The 16052-nt window shown below is 54.7% G+C and overlaps 2 protein-coding genes across 5 annotated transcripts in view; one reads left to right on the forward strand and one right to left on the reverse strand.

Moving 5' to 3' along the window:
* The window catches only part of KIAA1614 (KIAA1614 ortholog), a 37408-nt gene that overhangs the window by 16177 nt on the left and 5179 nt on the right, over positions 1–16052 (forward strand). For all 3 annotated transcript variants that reach the window (XM_057551557.1, XM_057551552.1, XM_057551546.1), the window contains 5 exons: positions 5564–7059; positions 9225–9381; positions 11060–11321; positions 14303–14430; positions 15135–15319. In XM_057551557.1, the coding sequence (XP_057407540.1) occupies positions 5564–7059; positions 9225–9381; positions 11060–11321; positions 14303–14430; positions 15135–15319 (2228 nt within the window). The remainder of the gene's footprint in view (positions 1–5563; positions 7060–9224; positions 9382–11059; positions 11322–14302; positions 14431–15134; positions 15320–16052) is intronic.
* STX6 (syntaxin 6) overlaps positions 1–16052 on the reverse strand; it is a 75653-nt gene that overhangs the window by 687 nt on the left and 58914 nt on the right. Inside the window, exon 9 of one of the 2 annotated variants that reach the window (XM_028168017.2) lies at positions 12582–12756. The exons of the other annotated variant lie outside the window; for it this stretch is intronic. Coding sequence (XP_028023818.1) covers positions 12692–12756 — 65 coding nt within the window. The 3' untranslated portion in view covers positions 12582–12691. Of the gene's footprint in view, positions 1–12581; positions 12757–16052 lie in introns of those variants that run through there. 2 annotated transcript variants of the gene reach the window in all.

The following is a 16052-nucleotide window of genomic DNA, read 5'->3' on the forward strand; positions in this document are numbered from 1 at the left end:
TGGCTCCTTTGAAGCATCCTAACTGTTCTACTCTGCATGTATATGAGGCCCAGAGCCTTAGACTTCCACGGAAACCTCCTATTCCACTTTCTTTAGGTACTTAGGTGGAGTTGAGGAGCCTCAAAACAGGCAAGACTATCTGCAAAACAGACTGGATGGTGTACATGTACTTTGGACACTTCCTCTTCCCCAAATCACGTCCGCATCTCACGACAACCCCAGTCACTAAGCTTAAAGTAGGTTCCCTTTCACCAGGCTCTTCTCCAGCAGTAGAAATGCTACTGAAATGCAAGGTGACCCACTTTAGCAGCTGCCGTGTCCAGAAAAGAATTACTTTGACTTGGCAGCACTGGTGAATCCTCAGAGGATATAGCTGAAAAATCAACACCAGATGGCTTGCTGCAAATGCTTCTGAAGGGTACTCTTGTCAGATCGCCCTGGAGGGCCGTGCTGAGCTAACTTGGAGGTGCCACACAGGCCTGGGGCCTCATTAGATGCAGGAGCCCCTCGTGCACCCGCCGAGCCCAGAGGCATCACTCCTTCCAAAGAGCAGCCTGATGAAAAATGATGGAAGAGTGGGGCAGGCAGAGCAGTCTCCAGAAGGTCTTCTTTGTCTCGGGTCTAGCTGGAGGTAGCTGGGGCAATCCTGAACAGACTGGCTTTTCCAGGAGGTGAAGAGGTAGTAAGCAGCAGCTGCATTTTCTGGGAGCAAGTCAATGTAGAAATTGAGCAGCTCTTGGAAGCACAACCTCTTGCCATCTGGGGGACGGGAACACCTATGTTGGTGTTCCTAATCCCAGGAGGGCAGAACACGTGAGCAAGAGGCAGGGCCTGGGAAGGTGACACCGTAAGTGCTGTTGTCCTGTGTCAGATGGTGACCATGTAGGACTGCATGGAGCTTGTGTGGTTAGGATAGCACTGTCGTAGAAAGGGACCTTCCCAAGGAGGCCGTTCAACTCCAGAGTCTGAGCAGACAGAATCCTCTCCGAGAGGGATGGTTGAAGCATCTGCTGTGCCTAATCTTGAGAAGCTTGGCAGGTATGATGTTTGCTTGCTGCTCTAGTGCCTTATTCGCTCTGTACTTGTCTCCAGAATCTTCACCGTACCTTTATGCACTGGTCCCAGCACTACTGCTGGAGGCCTCTGGGATTCAGTAACTGAGCTGAAGGTACCTTATGTGATCAAGCTCTCCCGCATCTCTCCATTTCTTCTTTTAGAACAAAAATATTGTTTGTACCTTTGGCATGAATTCCAGGATGGCTCGCTTCTCCATCCTGAATGTAAAAGTTACGGTTGCTGATGTGGCTGGCAGGACCTGGACTTCCTTATTAGATTAGGAATGTACCGCCTCCAGAGCTGAGCTTTATTTTTCCCTCCTCAGAAAGTAGAGCCCACATCCTGTCAGCAGAGCAGGGCATCGCCCTCTGGGGCTTGGAGGGGGTTGTTGTGTCTAAGCCCGTGTACTGAATCTCCCAGTGGGCCTTTCCTCCACCGGCCGGGCCTGGCTGATCAGGGCGCCCTGCCTGTGCCGCAGGGGCAGAGCCTCTGCTCAGTGGGGCTCCTCTTGTTTCTGGGGGGTGAGGTGAAGGCTAGAGCCTGCCTTTACTGGGCAAAAATGCTCTGGAGAGCCGACCCAGGAGCCCCACACGGACAGTGAGCCCACCGGGGTGATTATCTCACAGCCCCTTCTGAGATCCTGACAGGTTCAAGAGGTGCAGGTGCAGACGGGGTCCTAGGTGGCAAGGGCGCTGCAGTGCTTCACAGTCACTTAAAGAGAATTGTCACAAGCAGGGGGATCAGAGGGACTTCCCCAGCCGTGCTGAGACAAGCAGAGAGACACTGTACCCTCCTCACCAGGCGTGAGCCTACTCAGGAGCTTTACATCTCAGCCACAAATCCCTCTCCAAATGCAAGCCCACGGTATGACTTTTGGGAGCCCTAGGCACTCTCGCCTTCGTGGGCTCCTTCCTCCATAAACAAAGTGAAAAATTATATTTTATGACCATGCTGGCTTAAAGGTGAATATATTAATATTACATCTGAGAATGTTTTCTTTGATTTAAAAGTGCATTTATTTATCCTCTTTTGACATTAAAAGAACCTAACAAACACATTTTCGTGGGCCCTGAAAGAATCGTGGTCCTCACATACTGCAGCTGTTGTGCCTAATGATAAGATGGCCTTGTGTGCATATGGGGTCCAGAAAACAGGATGACTGACAACGCCTCAGTATTCCTTAGAGCCGCCCTTTCAAGCATAGCATCTGCTCAGATCTCAAAGCAGGCAGACCCACTTGCTTAGCAGTAGTTCTTTAAAAAAAAAATTCTCCTGGAGGAGCACCTATTGGGAAATGCTGGAGTCAGGAGTGGTGGCATGCATGCAGCCCCCACCGCCCACTGCATCCCAGGGCAGGGTAAACACCTAGTGAACACCTAGTGTCAGGCTCCAGGAAGACCCCCAGAGCTTGCACTGTGGCACTTTTCAGCTGCCTGACTTAAGAAGTACTCACCCCGCTCCTTGGTGTGAATCGGGGCCTAGGGTACAATGCAGTATGACACAGCAGGACCTTGGCTCTAGCTTTATTCTGCCGGCTCAGCATTCACGGTTGGGTGAGCACCAGCCCCTCTCCTGGTGTGACCAGAGGCCTGGGGTCCAAGATTTGAGGTTGTAGTGATCTGACATGGCACAGGTGAGTGAGTGCCTTAAGCTCTCAGCCCTAGCTGGTTGCCACGGAGCTTTGCAGGGAATCAGTCTTGGACAACTTAACTCTGACCTCTCAGTCTATCCCATGACCCCCAAGGGTAGCCTCTATACATCATACTCCACGCCATCTGCAGTCCAGAGCACTCCAACCCATCAGGGCTATGAGACTAGTCAGTGGCTTGGCTATCGAGGCAGCCAGGGAGGGGATGATTAGGAACGGCCAGTGACACCCTCAGAGCTCAGGCAGACACATGTTCACCTGAGTCAGACAGGCAAGACCATTTATCCATACAGCAAGCACAGCCTGGAAGAACACACTGTCCAGTCCAGTCAATGCCATGTATAGTTAGAGAAGTCAACCAGTTCAGTGGCTGCTCTCCCCACTGGTTGGCATGTTTTAACAGTAATTGTTAAACGTGGATGTTTTCTTCCTGCTATTGTCTGAACACTTTTCCTTTTAATTGCGTACCACATCTGTCTTTCTGTTGCAGCTGTGAATTTGGTGAGGAAGGAACTCACGTTAAGGCGGCCTTTTTGAGAGCATTGGCATCCTTCCTCCAGGATCACTGAAGCATCCAGTTAGAGGAAGGATTAGTAAATCAACCAGTCACTCACATACATTTCATTTATAAGAAGTTGGAGTGTCAAGACAGGCTTGAACAAAATGTGCTAGGAATAGGGTATAGTTAGGGAAGCCTTTGTAGGCGCTTTGAGGACTGAAAGCAGTAACATAACACATAAAGTATGTCGGCATAGATAGCCGTCTACAGGGGTACTCTTCTCGGTAATTGGAAAGAAGTAGCAGGTCTCTAAAATCCAGGCCCCTGTCTCCAGACAGCACTTGACCATTAGCATGGTCAATGTCTAGTTCTATTTTCGCGGCTCCGTGAGGGAGAAAAGATTCCTGCAACTTGCCTTTCCCAGCTGTTCAGGTGCTGGTCAGCCCAGGAACTGGTCCTGTGTGGCCTCTCCTTTGTAGAAACGAGGAGGGGGTCACGTGGTCATGGCAGTCCCTTCCAGCCCTGACATCTTCTGAGTCTCTGATGACAAATGAATGGCATGGGTATTCAGAGGAGGAGACATCATCAAGATGTATTAGTCAGGGTTCTCCAGAGAAAGAATCAACACGATGTGTGTTTATACATGGAGAGAAAAATTTATTTTAAAAAAATTGGCTCATGGTATCATGGAAGCTTGTTAAGTCCAAAGTCTGTAGGGTAGGCTGTCAGGCTTGAGACCCAGGCAAGAGTTGCAGCTCAAATCCAAAGGCAGTCAGCTGGCAGAATTCCTTCTTGCTCAGGGGAGATCAGTCTTTGTTCTATTAAGACCTTCAACTGATTGGATGAGGCCCATCAAACCACGGAGGGTGATCAGCTTTATTTGAAGTCCACCAGTTTAAATATTAATCTTATCCAAAAAAAATCTTCACAAAAACATCAAGAATAATGTTTGATCGAGTATAATAATGTTTGACCATGGCCCAGCCAAGCTGACACATAAAATGAACCATCACACATGGTATCTGTACACAGGTAAGATTTAATACCTAGGAATCAAATGCAGGCAGGTTAAGAAGAAAGATTCCAGGAGACAGTGGCAGGAGGGTTGCATGAGGTAGATGGGGTGGAGGCCTTACAAGTGGGTGGTGGGGGACAGAGCTGGAGAGGAAGGCAGAGAGGAATGTGGAGGGCCTGTATTTTTACCCCCAAAGACTGTGAACTTGATCCTGTGTCCCCCTTGAGAGATGGTGTGATGAAGCTTTGCTCCAGGAGGACCAATGAATAAGAGGCCACTGCAGTGGTCCAATGTGAGTGACAAAGAAGTGATAAATGTCAGAAATAATGTGAATCCCAGCCACTCAGCAGTAGATTGGTGGGGAGGTGCTGCTGGGAAAGGAAGGGAGGAGCATTGTCTTTACTTAGGTGGCCTCTGATAGGAAATGACCTGTAGGCCTGGGTCCATTTGCACAGGGGTCTGAAATTCAGGTTACCTGGCTCTAAGAGGCCCAGTGTGAGACTTGTGCAGGTATTTTCTTGAGCTGAGCAGGACTTGACCACCAGCCACACTGTCTCCCAGAGCAAAGGTTGATGACAGACTGTGAGGACTCTTCCTAGCACAGTAATTGTCATCACAGCTTTTCGGGGCAAGCGTGTATGTGAGGGCCTGGGGAGGGGCAGGTACAGGAGGGGGTGTTGGAGCAGACAAGGTGGAGAGACCAAGAAGAAACACCAGTGTCACTCTGTCTAAATTTTGTCCAAGCAAGGTGATTAGGAACCCTGAGTAGATACTTTTGAGAGCAGAAATGTTTAGAAACACTGACTGCAGGTCCTACACAGTCTCCATGGAGACTTAAAATATGCTCTTCCCATTAAACCTTTATAAAAAATACAGTATTGCCACAATTCATCACAATTCACCAGATGCCCATGATGGCCAGGCTCGCTTCTTCTCCTAAACATACACACACACACACACACACACACACACACACACACACACACACGCGCGCGCGCGCGCGCGAGGACTTCGGTATCATCCTTCTGTACAATCCTGAGTTTAATAGTGTTTCATCTTAACTCAGGCTGAGCCAGGCAACAGAGGGAAAGCCGAAAGTAAAGAAGGTTGTATTCATCTTGTTTAGCGCTAGGTTCAGAATCAGGATGCACCTGTAAGCTGCTCTGCTTTGCTGCCCGACTCTGGAGGAACCTGATTGGGGGCAACTTTGGGTTGTAGTTCCACAGAGCACTGTGGGAGACTGTACCCCAGGGTGGAGGGCGGGGCTGGTGGGTGCTCAGCGGGGAGTCTGTACCTTCCTCCCCTCTTTCTGCCGGTGACCTGTCTCCTCCTGCCTCCCCATCAGAGATGGGTGGAAAAGCCCAGCCTCGGACCCGAGGATGACCCTTGCCTGCAGAGACAACCTCCAGAACGGGAACACGAGTGACTCCTCCAGCGGGGAGTCCAGCAGCGGGCAGTGGCCGAAGCGGGCCGCCTCCCCGTCCCACGTCCGCTTTGAGGATGAATCAGCCCGCGACGCCGAGTCCCGCTACCTCGAGCGGCTGCAGCAGCGTCAGCGCCAGGTGCTGAGCACCGCGCTGCAGCCGGCGGACCAGGGCCCCCTGCGCTCCAAGCCCGACCTCGCCGACTACGTCCACGGCGGCTGCCGGCGCCAGGACGCGGGCGCGGGGGCTCTCCACCCGCTGCTGGGCGGGCTGGAGCCCCGGGGCCTCCCCGCGCCGCCGCCCGCTCAGGGCAGGGAGAGGAGGTGCCGAGCCTGCGGCCACTGCATCGCCCCCGACCCGAGGGTCCTCCGGGAGTGCGAAGCCGCCTGCGGGATGGAGGGGGTGTTGGCGCAGCCCCGCAGCCCTCGGGGCCTGGGCGGCCCCCTCCGGCTCTTCCCTGCCGAGCCCGGACTCCACACCGAGTGGATCCGGGAGACGCACATCGGGGGCCAGGCGCGCCCAGAGGAGGTAGACTCGGCCCTGGACAGCACGGACACCTCCGACAGCTGCAGGACCGACAGTGAGGAGGCCGGGACCTCCCAGCCCAGTAGGGTCCGCGGCAGCAGCCCCCGTCTGCGGGCCTCCAGGCCTCGGGGAGGCCACAGGTGGTTCCAAAAGGTTGAGATGGGGCCGCTCCGGAGCCCTCAGGCCCCGCCCTACCTGCCTGGGCTGGAGCTAGTGGAGGTGTTGGGTGAGGTGACAGAAGGCACGGGACAGACGCCTGAGGGGACTCTGCTCCCTAGAGAAGATGCTTTCTCTAAGCTTCTTGTCCAGGACTCTAACAGGGCTTCCCTGGGGTCCCAGCCTGGACCAGGGCCGGAAAATCACTGGGCTCAGCCTGTGGATTCCCGGACAGCCTATGCCATCGCTTCTTCCATGAAGGTGGGCTCCTCGGCGCCAGGCAGACAAGCCCAGGTTGTAGAGAGCCAAGAGTCTCTGGGAACTGACTCCCCGAATCAGAGCCACGCAGAGCCCTCTGCCCCCCACCAGGCCCAGCAGCCAACCGCTTCCCTCTCCCCCCAAAGCTGGGTGCCGACCCCTCCCTCTTCAAAGAAAACCACCTCCCCTGTGCCTCACAGGAAGGCAGCCCTGGCTGGACTTCGCAGGCCGGGTGACCAGGGAGAGCCTATGGACGCCCCCGTGCCTTCTTCCAGAAGAGTAGTTCCCAGGGCCTGTGAGCTCACCCGGCCGCAGCCCCAGCCCCGCAGCCCCTGTGTCACCCTGTCCACCGGTCACTGCAACAACGGCACGCCCCAGGGGCTGCAGGAGCCCTGGGGAGGAGCCATCTTCGCGGGCAGTGGGGAGAAGGGCGCCTACAGCCAGAAGCCTGCAGCACCGCCGGAGGACCACAGAGATGGTAAGGGATTCCCCTGGGGCTAGGGTGGTCCTAGACCGGAGGCCACAGGCTGGGTCTGTGGCCCACCAGGCACTCCGAGTTGTCACTTACTGTTCATCTTAATAGATGACATACCCATGCACCGTTCCTATAGCAGCCCCGAGGAGCCCCCAGAGCCACAGCGAATGTTGGGGAAGCTGGCGGGGTCCGTGGGCTGGTACAGGATTCCACATCAGCCTGGAGGCGGATTAGCCAGCTCCCCCTGGGGGCGGTGGTAGTGGGAACCCTGGAGTGTGTGCAGGAGCTCCAAGCTCTGTGGCTGCCAGAGGCCTGGGCTTTAAGAGAATTTTGCTACCAACAGAGCAGGAAGAAGCAGCAGCTCCAGGATTTACTAAGAGCAGCAAACGCCAAATAATCACACGGCTAAGGTCCTTCTGCTTGAACGTCGTCCTTTCATTCATTCACTCATTCATTCAGTACTGATTGAGCACCTGTTACAGGCCAGGCGCCCTCCTAGGCCCTGTGGGGGATGCATAAGTGAAGTAATTCAGCAGGAATCCAGCCCTCGAGACCTCCTCCATGTGGCGAAGCAGACGTGCTGTCCGGGTGCCCAGTGGGCAGAGCTCCTACAAACAGTGCTGGGGTCGTTCTCTGGTGCCCGAGCCCTTCTAGACCCCCGAGCCTGCTGGGCAGGCTGTAAGGTTTCAGCAGGAAAGGCTGCTGAAGGATAGAAGGTATCAACTCTGCCCTTGGAAGGGGTCCTCATATCACGGGCAAATCCTGAGCATTGGCGGCCCCTGGGCTCTGATCCCCGATGTTGTGATCTGAGGTGAGCAACTCAGCCGCTCACTCTTAGGCAGAGATAACAGGCCCAACGTGCACAGCCTTGCCTTCCTGTGCCCGCGGGCTCTGGCAGCCCTGGGGGTGTGATGGCTCGGGAGGAAACCAGGGCTTGGAAACAGAGTGGAGGAGAAGAGGGCAGAGAGGTGACAGGCCTTACTGACCTCATTGAGGATGTGGATGCCGAGCGCCCCCCTGCCCCGCCCCGGGTGTGCGGGCCACACGCTCCACTGCGTGCGGGGAGCAAACACTCTCCCTTCCTTGCTCACACGAACCTTGAGGAAGCAGGCCCCACCCTGAGCTCCCGCCTGCCCTGTGCTTAGGTGCAGTTTTCTTCCCTCGGGCGGGCTCTAGGCTGGCTGCTGGCTGCCCCCTACCCGCTTCCTATGGGGCGTTTATTCTTTTTTTTTTTTAATAATTTCTTTTTTTTAAATTAATTAATTAATTTTATTTATGGCTGTGTTGGGTCTTCGTTTCTGTGCGAGGGCTTTCTCTAGTTGTGGCGAGCGGGGGCCACTCTTCATCGCGGTGCGCGGGCCTCTCACTGTCGCAGCCTCTCTCGTTGCGGAGCACAGGCTCCAGACGCGCAGGCTCAGCAATTGTGGCTCACGGGCCTAGTTGCTCCGCGGCATGTGGGACCTTCCCAGACCAGGGCTCGAACCCGTGTCCCCTGCATCGGCAGGCAGATTCTCAACCACTGCGCCACCAGGGAAGCCCCGGGACGTTTATTCTGAGAGCTGCTGACCTTTCTGGGCAGCCTGGCCTCCACCTGCTGGAGACCTGGAGCAGAGGGCCGGGTGAGGCTCCTCCTCTCCTTAGCCGGGAGGTCCTGGGCTCCTCCTCTGTAACCTGAGGAGAATGATAGAACCCATCTCCTAGGAACCCATGAAATCATCTCTGTAGGGCATTTAACTCATTGTCTAGAACTTCACACGTGCTCCAAAAACGGTGGCTATCGTCTAGCTGTTAGATGTCACAGCCAGCAAGAGTGTGGTTTTTGTCCCAGGAATACAAAATCCACCCCCCACCCCAACTGTCTCTTGATATAGGAGGGACATGGCTTATCACAAGCAGCCCTTCATTTCACAGAGGTTTAGTTCTCATCTACTGTGCACGAGGTGCTGTGCTGGGGGTGATGGGGTTCAGCAGGTAATAAGACCCCTCCCTGCCTCGCGTGTGTCTCACCACTGCCTCCACTGCTCTCGTGGGGCTCCCACTTCTCTCCATCTTCCTCTGGCTCTCCTGCCTCTGTCGTTGGGTTGGGAACATCCCCCCCGCCGCCCCCCGCCGCCCATGACCCGTGGGGATGGATCAGTGACACCGGAGGGATGCTGTGGCTATTGCAGGAGGACTCCAGGGCTGTCTCGCCTCAGCAGCTGTTGGCACCATCAGCTCCATGGGCATCACCTTCTCCCCGGCCTCAGAGGAGCCAGCGTCCAGCCAGGAACCAGAGGGCGGCCTGCAGAGGACAGAGCCGAGTTCTGTAGGGCATGTGTCGTCCCGGTGAGTGACAGGAGCAAGAGCCCTGACGCAGGAGGTGGGGGATTAGGGCACTGGGGTGGGGGGGGAAGAGACCCCCTGGAGTGGTAGCGTGATAAGCTGACTACTCCCCAGTCCTCGGGGGACTCCTAGACTAGGTGCAAGCGTGGCAGCCCAGCACTCCTTTGCCAGCCCTGTTCAGTCTAGTGTACGTGGTTATTCGCTCACTGAGCTTTCACTGAATGGCCTGAAGCTCCAGGCACTGTGCTAGGCACAGCTGCGCGGACAGTCCCAGCCCTCGAGGTGCTCCCAGGATGGGCTCTCCGTCTGAGAGGACTTGCTACTGACTCTGGGCTGGGAAACAGCCCGGCACTCATGTTTCCATGCTCTCCTCCAGCACTGAGGGTCTGAGTCCTTGCTCTGGGGCCTCAGAGCCTTGGTGAGCTGGTCCTGTGGCCGGGCCTTCTCTTCTCCACTACGTACCATTCCTGGTGACATGTAGCCCGAGGCTTCACATGCCACTGAAGCCAGATCTCCAGCCCCGTGTGCTCCCCAGAACTCCAGATTCGTGTATCCAGCTCCCCCGGCATCTCCACTAGGATGCCTGAAAGGCCTAGTGGAAGTCTCGATCACTCTCACAAAAGCTGCTTCCCCGGGTCCTCCTCCCGGCAAACACACAGCACACCGCCATCCACACAGAGCTCACGCCCCGACTCAGGGCGTCATCTTGGCTGCCCCCTCCCCCTTCTCTCCCACCCTCATCCACTGGCAAGTCCTCTCCGGCTCCTGCAGCCACCTGGACGGCATTTCTCCGGGTCTCAGTGCATTCCTTCTTTCTGTGCAAATCTAATAGTCCCTCCCTGCTCTCTGCCTTCCCTCTCGCCCCTGCAGTTCCTTCTCCATACAACAGTCCGAGGAATCTTTTTAAAACCTTAATTAAATGGTGTCATTTCTCCTGCTGAAACCCCCCAATGGTTTTCCCTCTCACTTGGAATAGAATTCAAACCCCTTACCTTGGCTTATAGCACTCAGTGTAATCCGGCCTCGGCCCACCTGTCTGACCCCATCTGGCCCCTCTTTCCCCCCTTGCTCATTATGTTGGAGTCCTGTGGCCCTGACCCCATTATGTCCTTGAACCCGCCACACACTGAGCCTCTTCCTGCCCAGAGCTGTGATTCCAGCTGTTCCCTTGCCCTGGAATTCTCACCTCCGGGCTCGACAGGACTGGCTCCTTCCTGCCATTCAGCCCTCGGTTTAAATGTCATCTTCTCAGAGAGGCCTTCCCCGGCCACCGTGTCACTCTCCGCTTCACCCTGCTCATCGGTTGCTGGTGGGTTTTCTCCTTTGTTTACTAGTCTGTTGTTTGTAAGCTCCCGAGAGTAAGGGTCTTGCCTGTCATGTTTATCACATACCCCAGTTATCTGCCAAGAAGAGGCCTAGAAGAGGTTCTGAAGAAATATTGGATGGATGGACGATTGAGTGAACCCATAGTTGAGTGTGACACCAAGGGTCTTGTCTGAGCTGCTCCCTAAAGGCTACCCAAGCAGAGTATCCTGCAGAAGTCCGCGCGGCCTTTCTTTCTGCAGCCTGCCTGTCACTTCGTCCGTGCGGCAGTGGTGCGGGCCCACCTGGGGCACACAGGATGGGCCCTTGCCTCCTCCAGCCCTCTCCCACCCACCTCATGTCCACCTTTGCGTTTCAGAGCATTGCCAGGGGTCAGTGTGGGACCCAGCCTGCCCTCAGCTGCGCCTTCTGACAAGAACAAGAAAAGCAGCGGCAGCACCTCCTCCACCCTGGGGCTGAAAAAGTTCTTCTTGGCCCTGACAAGTCAGGGCACAAGGCCCAAGCTGGGCAAGTCCCGCAGCTACAGTGTGGAGCAGCTGCAGCCCCCGGCGCCCAGCCCGGCTTCACACACCAGCGCCCCCAAAATGAAGAGAGCCCCATCGTTACAATCCCTGCATCCGGTGAGTCCCAAGGGCCCAGCCGAGGGGTGTGTGAGGCCAGCGGGGGTGTAGCCACCATTGGAATGAAAGGTGGAAGGAGGAAAGAAGTGCTGAGGGTGCTGCCCAAGGAGTCCCAGGTGGAGAAAGGGAAGCTACTGGCATCCCCACAGTCCATCCGCGAGACGTGGATTCCCTGGACGCAGTGGGGGTGGGCAGCGCCCAAGCTTCTGTCCTTCCACCCCGCGGCCCCAGCCTGGGCTCATCCTAGACCCCCGCCCTCACTCTGCCACCTCTGCCCAGTCCTGGTGTCGACTGCCTGATCGTTCTGGAACCTTTTCCGTGGCCACAGCCACTCTGTTAGCCTAGCACAGATCACTTCACACCTGGATCACCTCAACGGCCTCCTGACGAGCATCCCTGCCCTGTCTTTCTCCATGTGGTTTTTCAGAGTGGTCCTTCTGGTGTGCAAATCTGGCCTTGCCATCCCCTCATTGAACACCTGCCACTGGTCCCTTATCACCCCCAGGATAAAGTTCAGGTCACTCGACATTGCCAAAGGGTTTCTGTGATCTGACTGCGTTCATCTCATCACTCTTCTAACACTTGACCCCATTTATCCTTGACTTTGCTGTTCTGTAATCAGGCCACACAGTCTGACTTTGAACCTTCCCCGGAAATGCTCTTCTCTACCTGCTAATGTCTGCTCATCCATCAACACTGAAGGCACTGCCTTCTCCAGGAAGCCGCTTCCAGTCCCTCCTTGGGCTGAGCTGGGCACCTCTGCTCTGTCTTCCCTTCTCATCCTGTGCTTCCCTCCTTCACGGAACTTGTCACATAGTATTTTAACTTTTGTCTGTGTCCCCTCAGTGGAATGTGATTCCCTGTGGAGACACTACTTGATCTTTATATTCCAAATATTTAGTATGATGATTAGTATGGTAGACATACTCAATACACAGTGAATGAATGAGTGAGTGAGTGAGTGAATGCAGGGCAACCTGCTGAAGTTCCCCCTCCCACATGCTAGAGGATAAACCAACAGCAAACCAACAGTAGCACCTAACTCTCAGCTATGTCTCTGAAAGTGCTGTTCTATTCCAGGTGTTTCCAGGTATTATGTCTATTCTTCTCTTCCCTGCTCCCTCCCCTGGGCAGAATGAAGCAGGCGATTGCAGTTTGGGGCATTGGAGCCTTTCATTCTTCAGGCTGAAGTAGGGAAGAGAACACAGGCTGAATGAAAATTCCATTGGTTGTCTTGCACTCTGTACAGAATAAATATTTGCTGGATGAATGAATGGAAGACAAAGAAACAAAAGCAAAGCCATGTCAAGCTGGGGACAAAAGCCTAGAGTGGCATTGTTCTCCAGAAATTTGCTGCTTTTCTCATGAAGTTAGATTTGTCCCCAGTGTGTCTGAGCCGTGGTGCCAGGATGTATGGCCGTCAAAGCTTCAATCTCTGTAAACCCAAGGGAAATGAAAGCCCGTTAGTGTAGGAGAGGGGTTATGGGCAATGTAAGCCAAGTGGGCAAAGTTAGGAAGTAAGCTGGCCAAGAAAGAGTGGGAGCAAGTGCCAAGAGGACTGCGCAGCAGAAAGGATTGTTCAAGAACTGAAAAGAGAACATGAAAGAAGACTCCATCTCACCCTGGTATATTCATGACATATCTCAGGGTGAACACCTTCCTATTAGACTGTTGTGTTGACAAGTGTGTGTGGAGAGAGGGTGGATGGCTGCTGCCCTGGCTTGGTTTTCCTTTTGCCCTCCTGAGTGGGCAGTGGGCACCTTCGCCACGTGGGCTGCTCCCACGTCCTCTAGTGGCTATGGCTCTTTGACCTTTGCACCTGCATCTGGAAGGCTCCTCCCTTCTCCCCCCACCCCCACCCCCGTTTCCCTGGGGAACGCCTGCTTGTCTTTCCGTTCTGAGTTGACTTCTCCCAGAAGGCCCTCCGGAACCCTGAGGCAAGGTCAGGGCCCCCTCTTAAGCTTCTTGATAATACATCTTCCTGAGAGCACGGATTTCCAATGTGATGAATAATGTGTGCGGTATTTGTTTAGAAGTCGGCCTCTCCCTGCCTCCCACCCCCACCCTTGGAATAGCCTCTTCACTGGGTCAGTTTCTAGAACAGAGATCTGACCTTGTAACTCTTCTGATTAACATCACTCAGTGGCTCCTCAGCAGGTCATATAAGGTCCTGCCGGGGTGGCCCCTCGGCTCCAGCCTTTCTCCCATCACCTCTGCAGGCCAGCCACCTAGACCATGAGTATGTTCCAGAACATCCATGCTTTCTCCCATCTCCCTCTGTCTGCATCTGCTATTTCTTCTGCCTGGAACACCCCACCTCCGTCTTCACCTGGAGAGCTCATGCTTCAGGCCCCGCCCAGGCGTCAGCTCCTCCAGTGCCCTGGAGCCTCCTGAGCTGAGTCTGTCTCTGCTTCCCTGCACAGCGTTGTCCGTGCTTCTAGCCTCACACTTACAACATGCATTTAGGGCTTTTGACCTGTCCATGCTCACCTCACCCCCATCATGGTGCGAACTCCTTGAGGGACTTCCGTCTTGTCCATCTTTTTAATGCACAGTGTTTTAAGGTGCATACTTGATAACATTTTTAACATCAGCGATCATAAAAGGGATACTAAAGAATCACAAACTATTTAAGATTTTAACTCTACAATTGTGTTTATTATTCTGTGATTAATTTGATTTCACCCTTTTTTCATAATCAAGGAAGAAATTAGATTTTCTTAATAAGTGAGATAATTAGCATTACCCTATTCAGTTGTTATTTCAGCCCCCAATTTTTTTTACTTTGAAGCTTCAAAATGCCTACATAGGCCCATCTCCTTAAGTAAGTTATGGTTATTCCTGTTAAGCACTTTGAAGTAATGACAAAAACTTGTGCCATTACTTTCTTAGCAGGCCCTCAGGTTCATGGTTGGGGTCCCCTCTCTGTCAACCCCTTGCCAGGTGGCTTTTCACCTGCAATATTGGGCCTTTCCCACTAGGTGTCACCCTCTCGCCAACGTCGGAAAGCTGCCTCTTTTCAGAACCTCCATTCTCTGCTGAGTGGCAAGGTGGACCGGTCCAACCTCTACCTGGTAGGGGAGCCAGGGGATCACAATGCAGCTGACAGGTAAGAGTGGGCAAGTGGTTTGGAGTGTAAACCCAGGGCATGGACAGTGGAGCTAGATGCTTAACTCCTTCCTGCCTTAGCAGCATGGCCCGAGGAGGGGGGTCGCTTTAAAAGAGATAGTGAGGCTGGCTACCTGTGCCTCAGTTGCCTCAGGGGTCTTGGAGGCCACTCCTCGGTGCCCTTGTCCTGTGCAACTGGACAGGGGTTGGGGTTTCTGTAGAGTTGGAAGGTTTGATTCCTCCGTCCCTCTACTATCTAATGACATTTTGAAATCAGAATGTTCAGGGAGCTTCCTTAGCCCAGCTAAAGATCTGACTGAAGACCCAGAGACAGGGCCCCCAAAGAGGCCCTCGCCCTGTGACCCTGTCTAGAGAAATCCACCCTCTCTGATGAGACCTGCTAGGCTAGCTGCTCTTACCCGGGGCTCCATGGAGGAACTTCAGGGGGTCCATTAACTCCTGGAAGTTTTATGTAAAATTAAAGCTTTTGCCGGATTCTCAGATCTCTGCACCTAAAAAGGTTAACAACCACTGCTCTTGGGGGAGGGGCTTCTGGGTCTGCAGCGGGCTCTGCGGAGCCTCAGACGGCTGTGGGAACTCGCCAGGCGCAGCCCTGGCTCGTGGCCTCCGCCGTCTTTCAGCCAGGGCGGGGCTGGGCCCCAGTGCTGACCCTCTTTGCCCTCACTCGCCTGCGGCCCCTCACAGGCCAGCCAAGGCGCCGCCCCGGCGCTCCCTCAGCGTGGAGGACGTGAGTGCCCCGGGCCTGGCTCGTGCCGTGGGCCGCATGGTGGAGGTGTTCCCGGATGGCACGAGCCAGCTGCAGCTACAGCGCTCCCCGGAGGGCACTTTCGGCTTCTGTGTGGCCTCTGGGAATGGACGCCGGGACTCAGGTAGGACCCCCCCCCCCCGACCCCCCGCCTCCCTTTTCTGGCTCCACAGCCCTGGGGCCTTGGCAAACCACTGCAGTGCCTTCTGGCTGCGGTTGTTTCCGCTTCCTGTCTTTGGCTGAACAATGAGCTCTGGACTCAGAGAGCCTCTCAGAGAAAGGACTGGAATTCTCCCCTCAAGGGGGTAGAGATGGCAGGCTTGCTCCACTGTCCCTCTGTCCATCTTGAAATCAGAATCTCAGAGCCATCTTTTCACTGGAGAGCCTGAGGGAGGCTGTCTGTGCTGGCTGGTTCTCTGGAGCCCTTTGACGTGGCTGGTGTGTTTAACTGGTTGCCCTCCTCTAGCTGTGGAGTATGTCTGGGCACGTGGACCGTGCCTGCCTGTCTGTGCATCCAGGCCCCTCCCTCAGGGCTGGCTCCTGCCGGGCCTGTTCGCATGTATCCTGGCTCCAGGCCCCTGGCTGGGCGGCCTGCTGGGTCTTGATTCAGTGCTGGCAGGATCAGGGAGGGGCTGTGAACATCCTTCTGCACTCCGGCCAGCTCTCAGCCTTGCCGCATGAATCTTGCAGGGCAAAATGACTTCCCCAGGCCTTTACCCAAGGTCTGTGGGTCAGAATCCATCACAGGGCAAGGGACCATACATTTCTCAGATGAGATGAGTAAGGAAGGAAGACAGACGTGCAGGAGTGGGAAGGAGAGGAGAGAGAGGAGGAAGAAAGGGAGAGACAGATACAGA

This window comes from Balaenoptera acutorostrata, chromosome 1 (genome assembly GCF_949987535.1).
Source record: "Balaenoptera acutorostrata chromosome 1, mBalAcu1.1, whole genome shotgun sequence".
NCBI lineage: Eukaryota > Metazoa > Chordata > Mammalia > Artiodactyla > Balaenopteridae > Balaenoptera > Balaenoptera acutorostrata.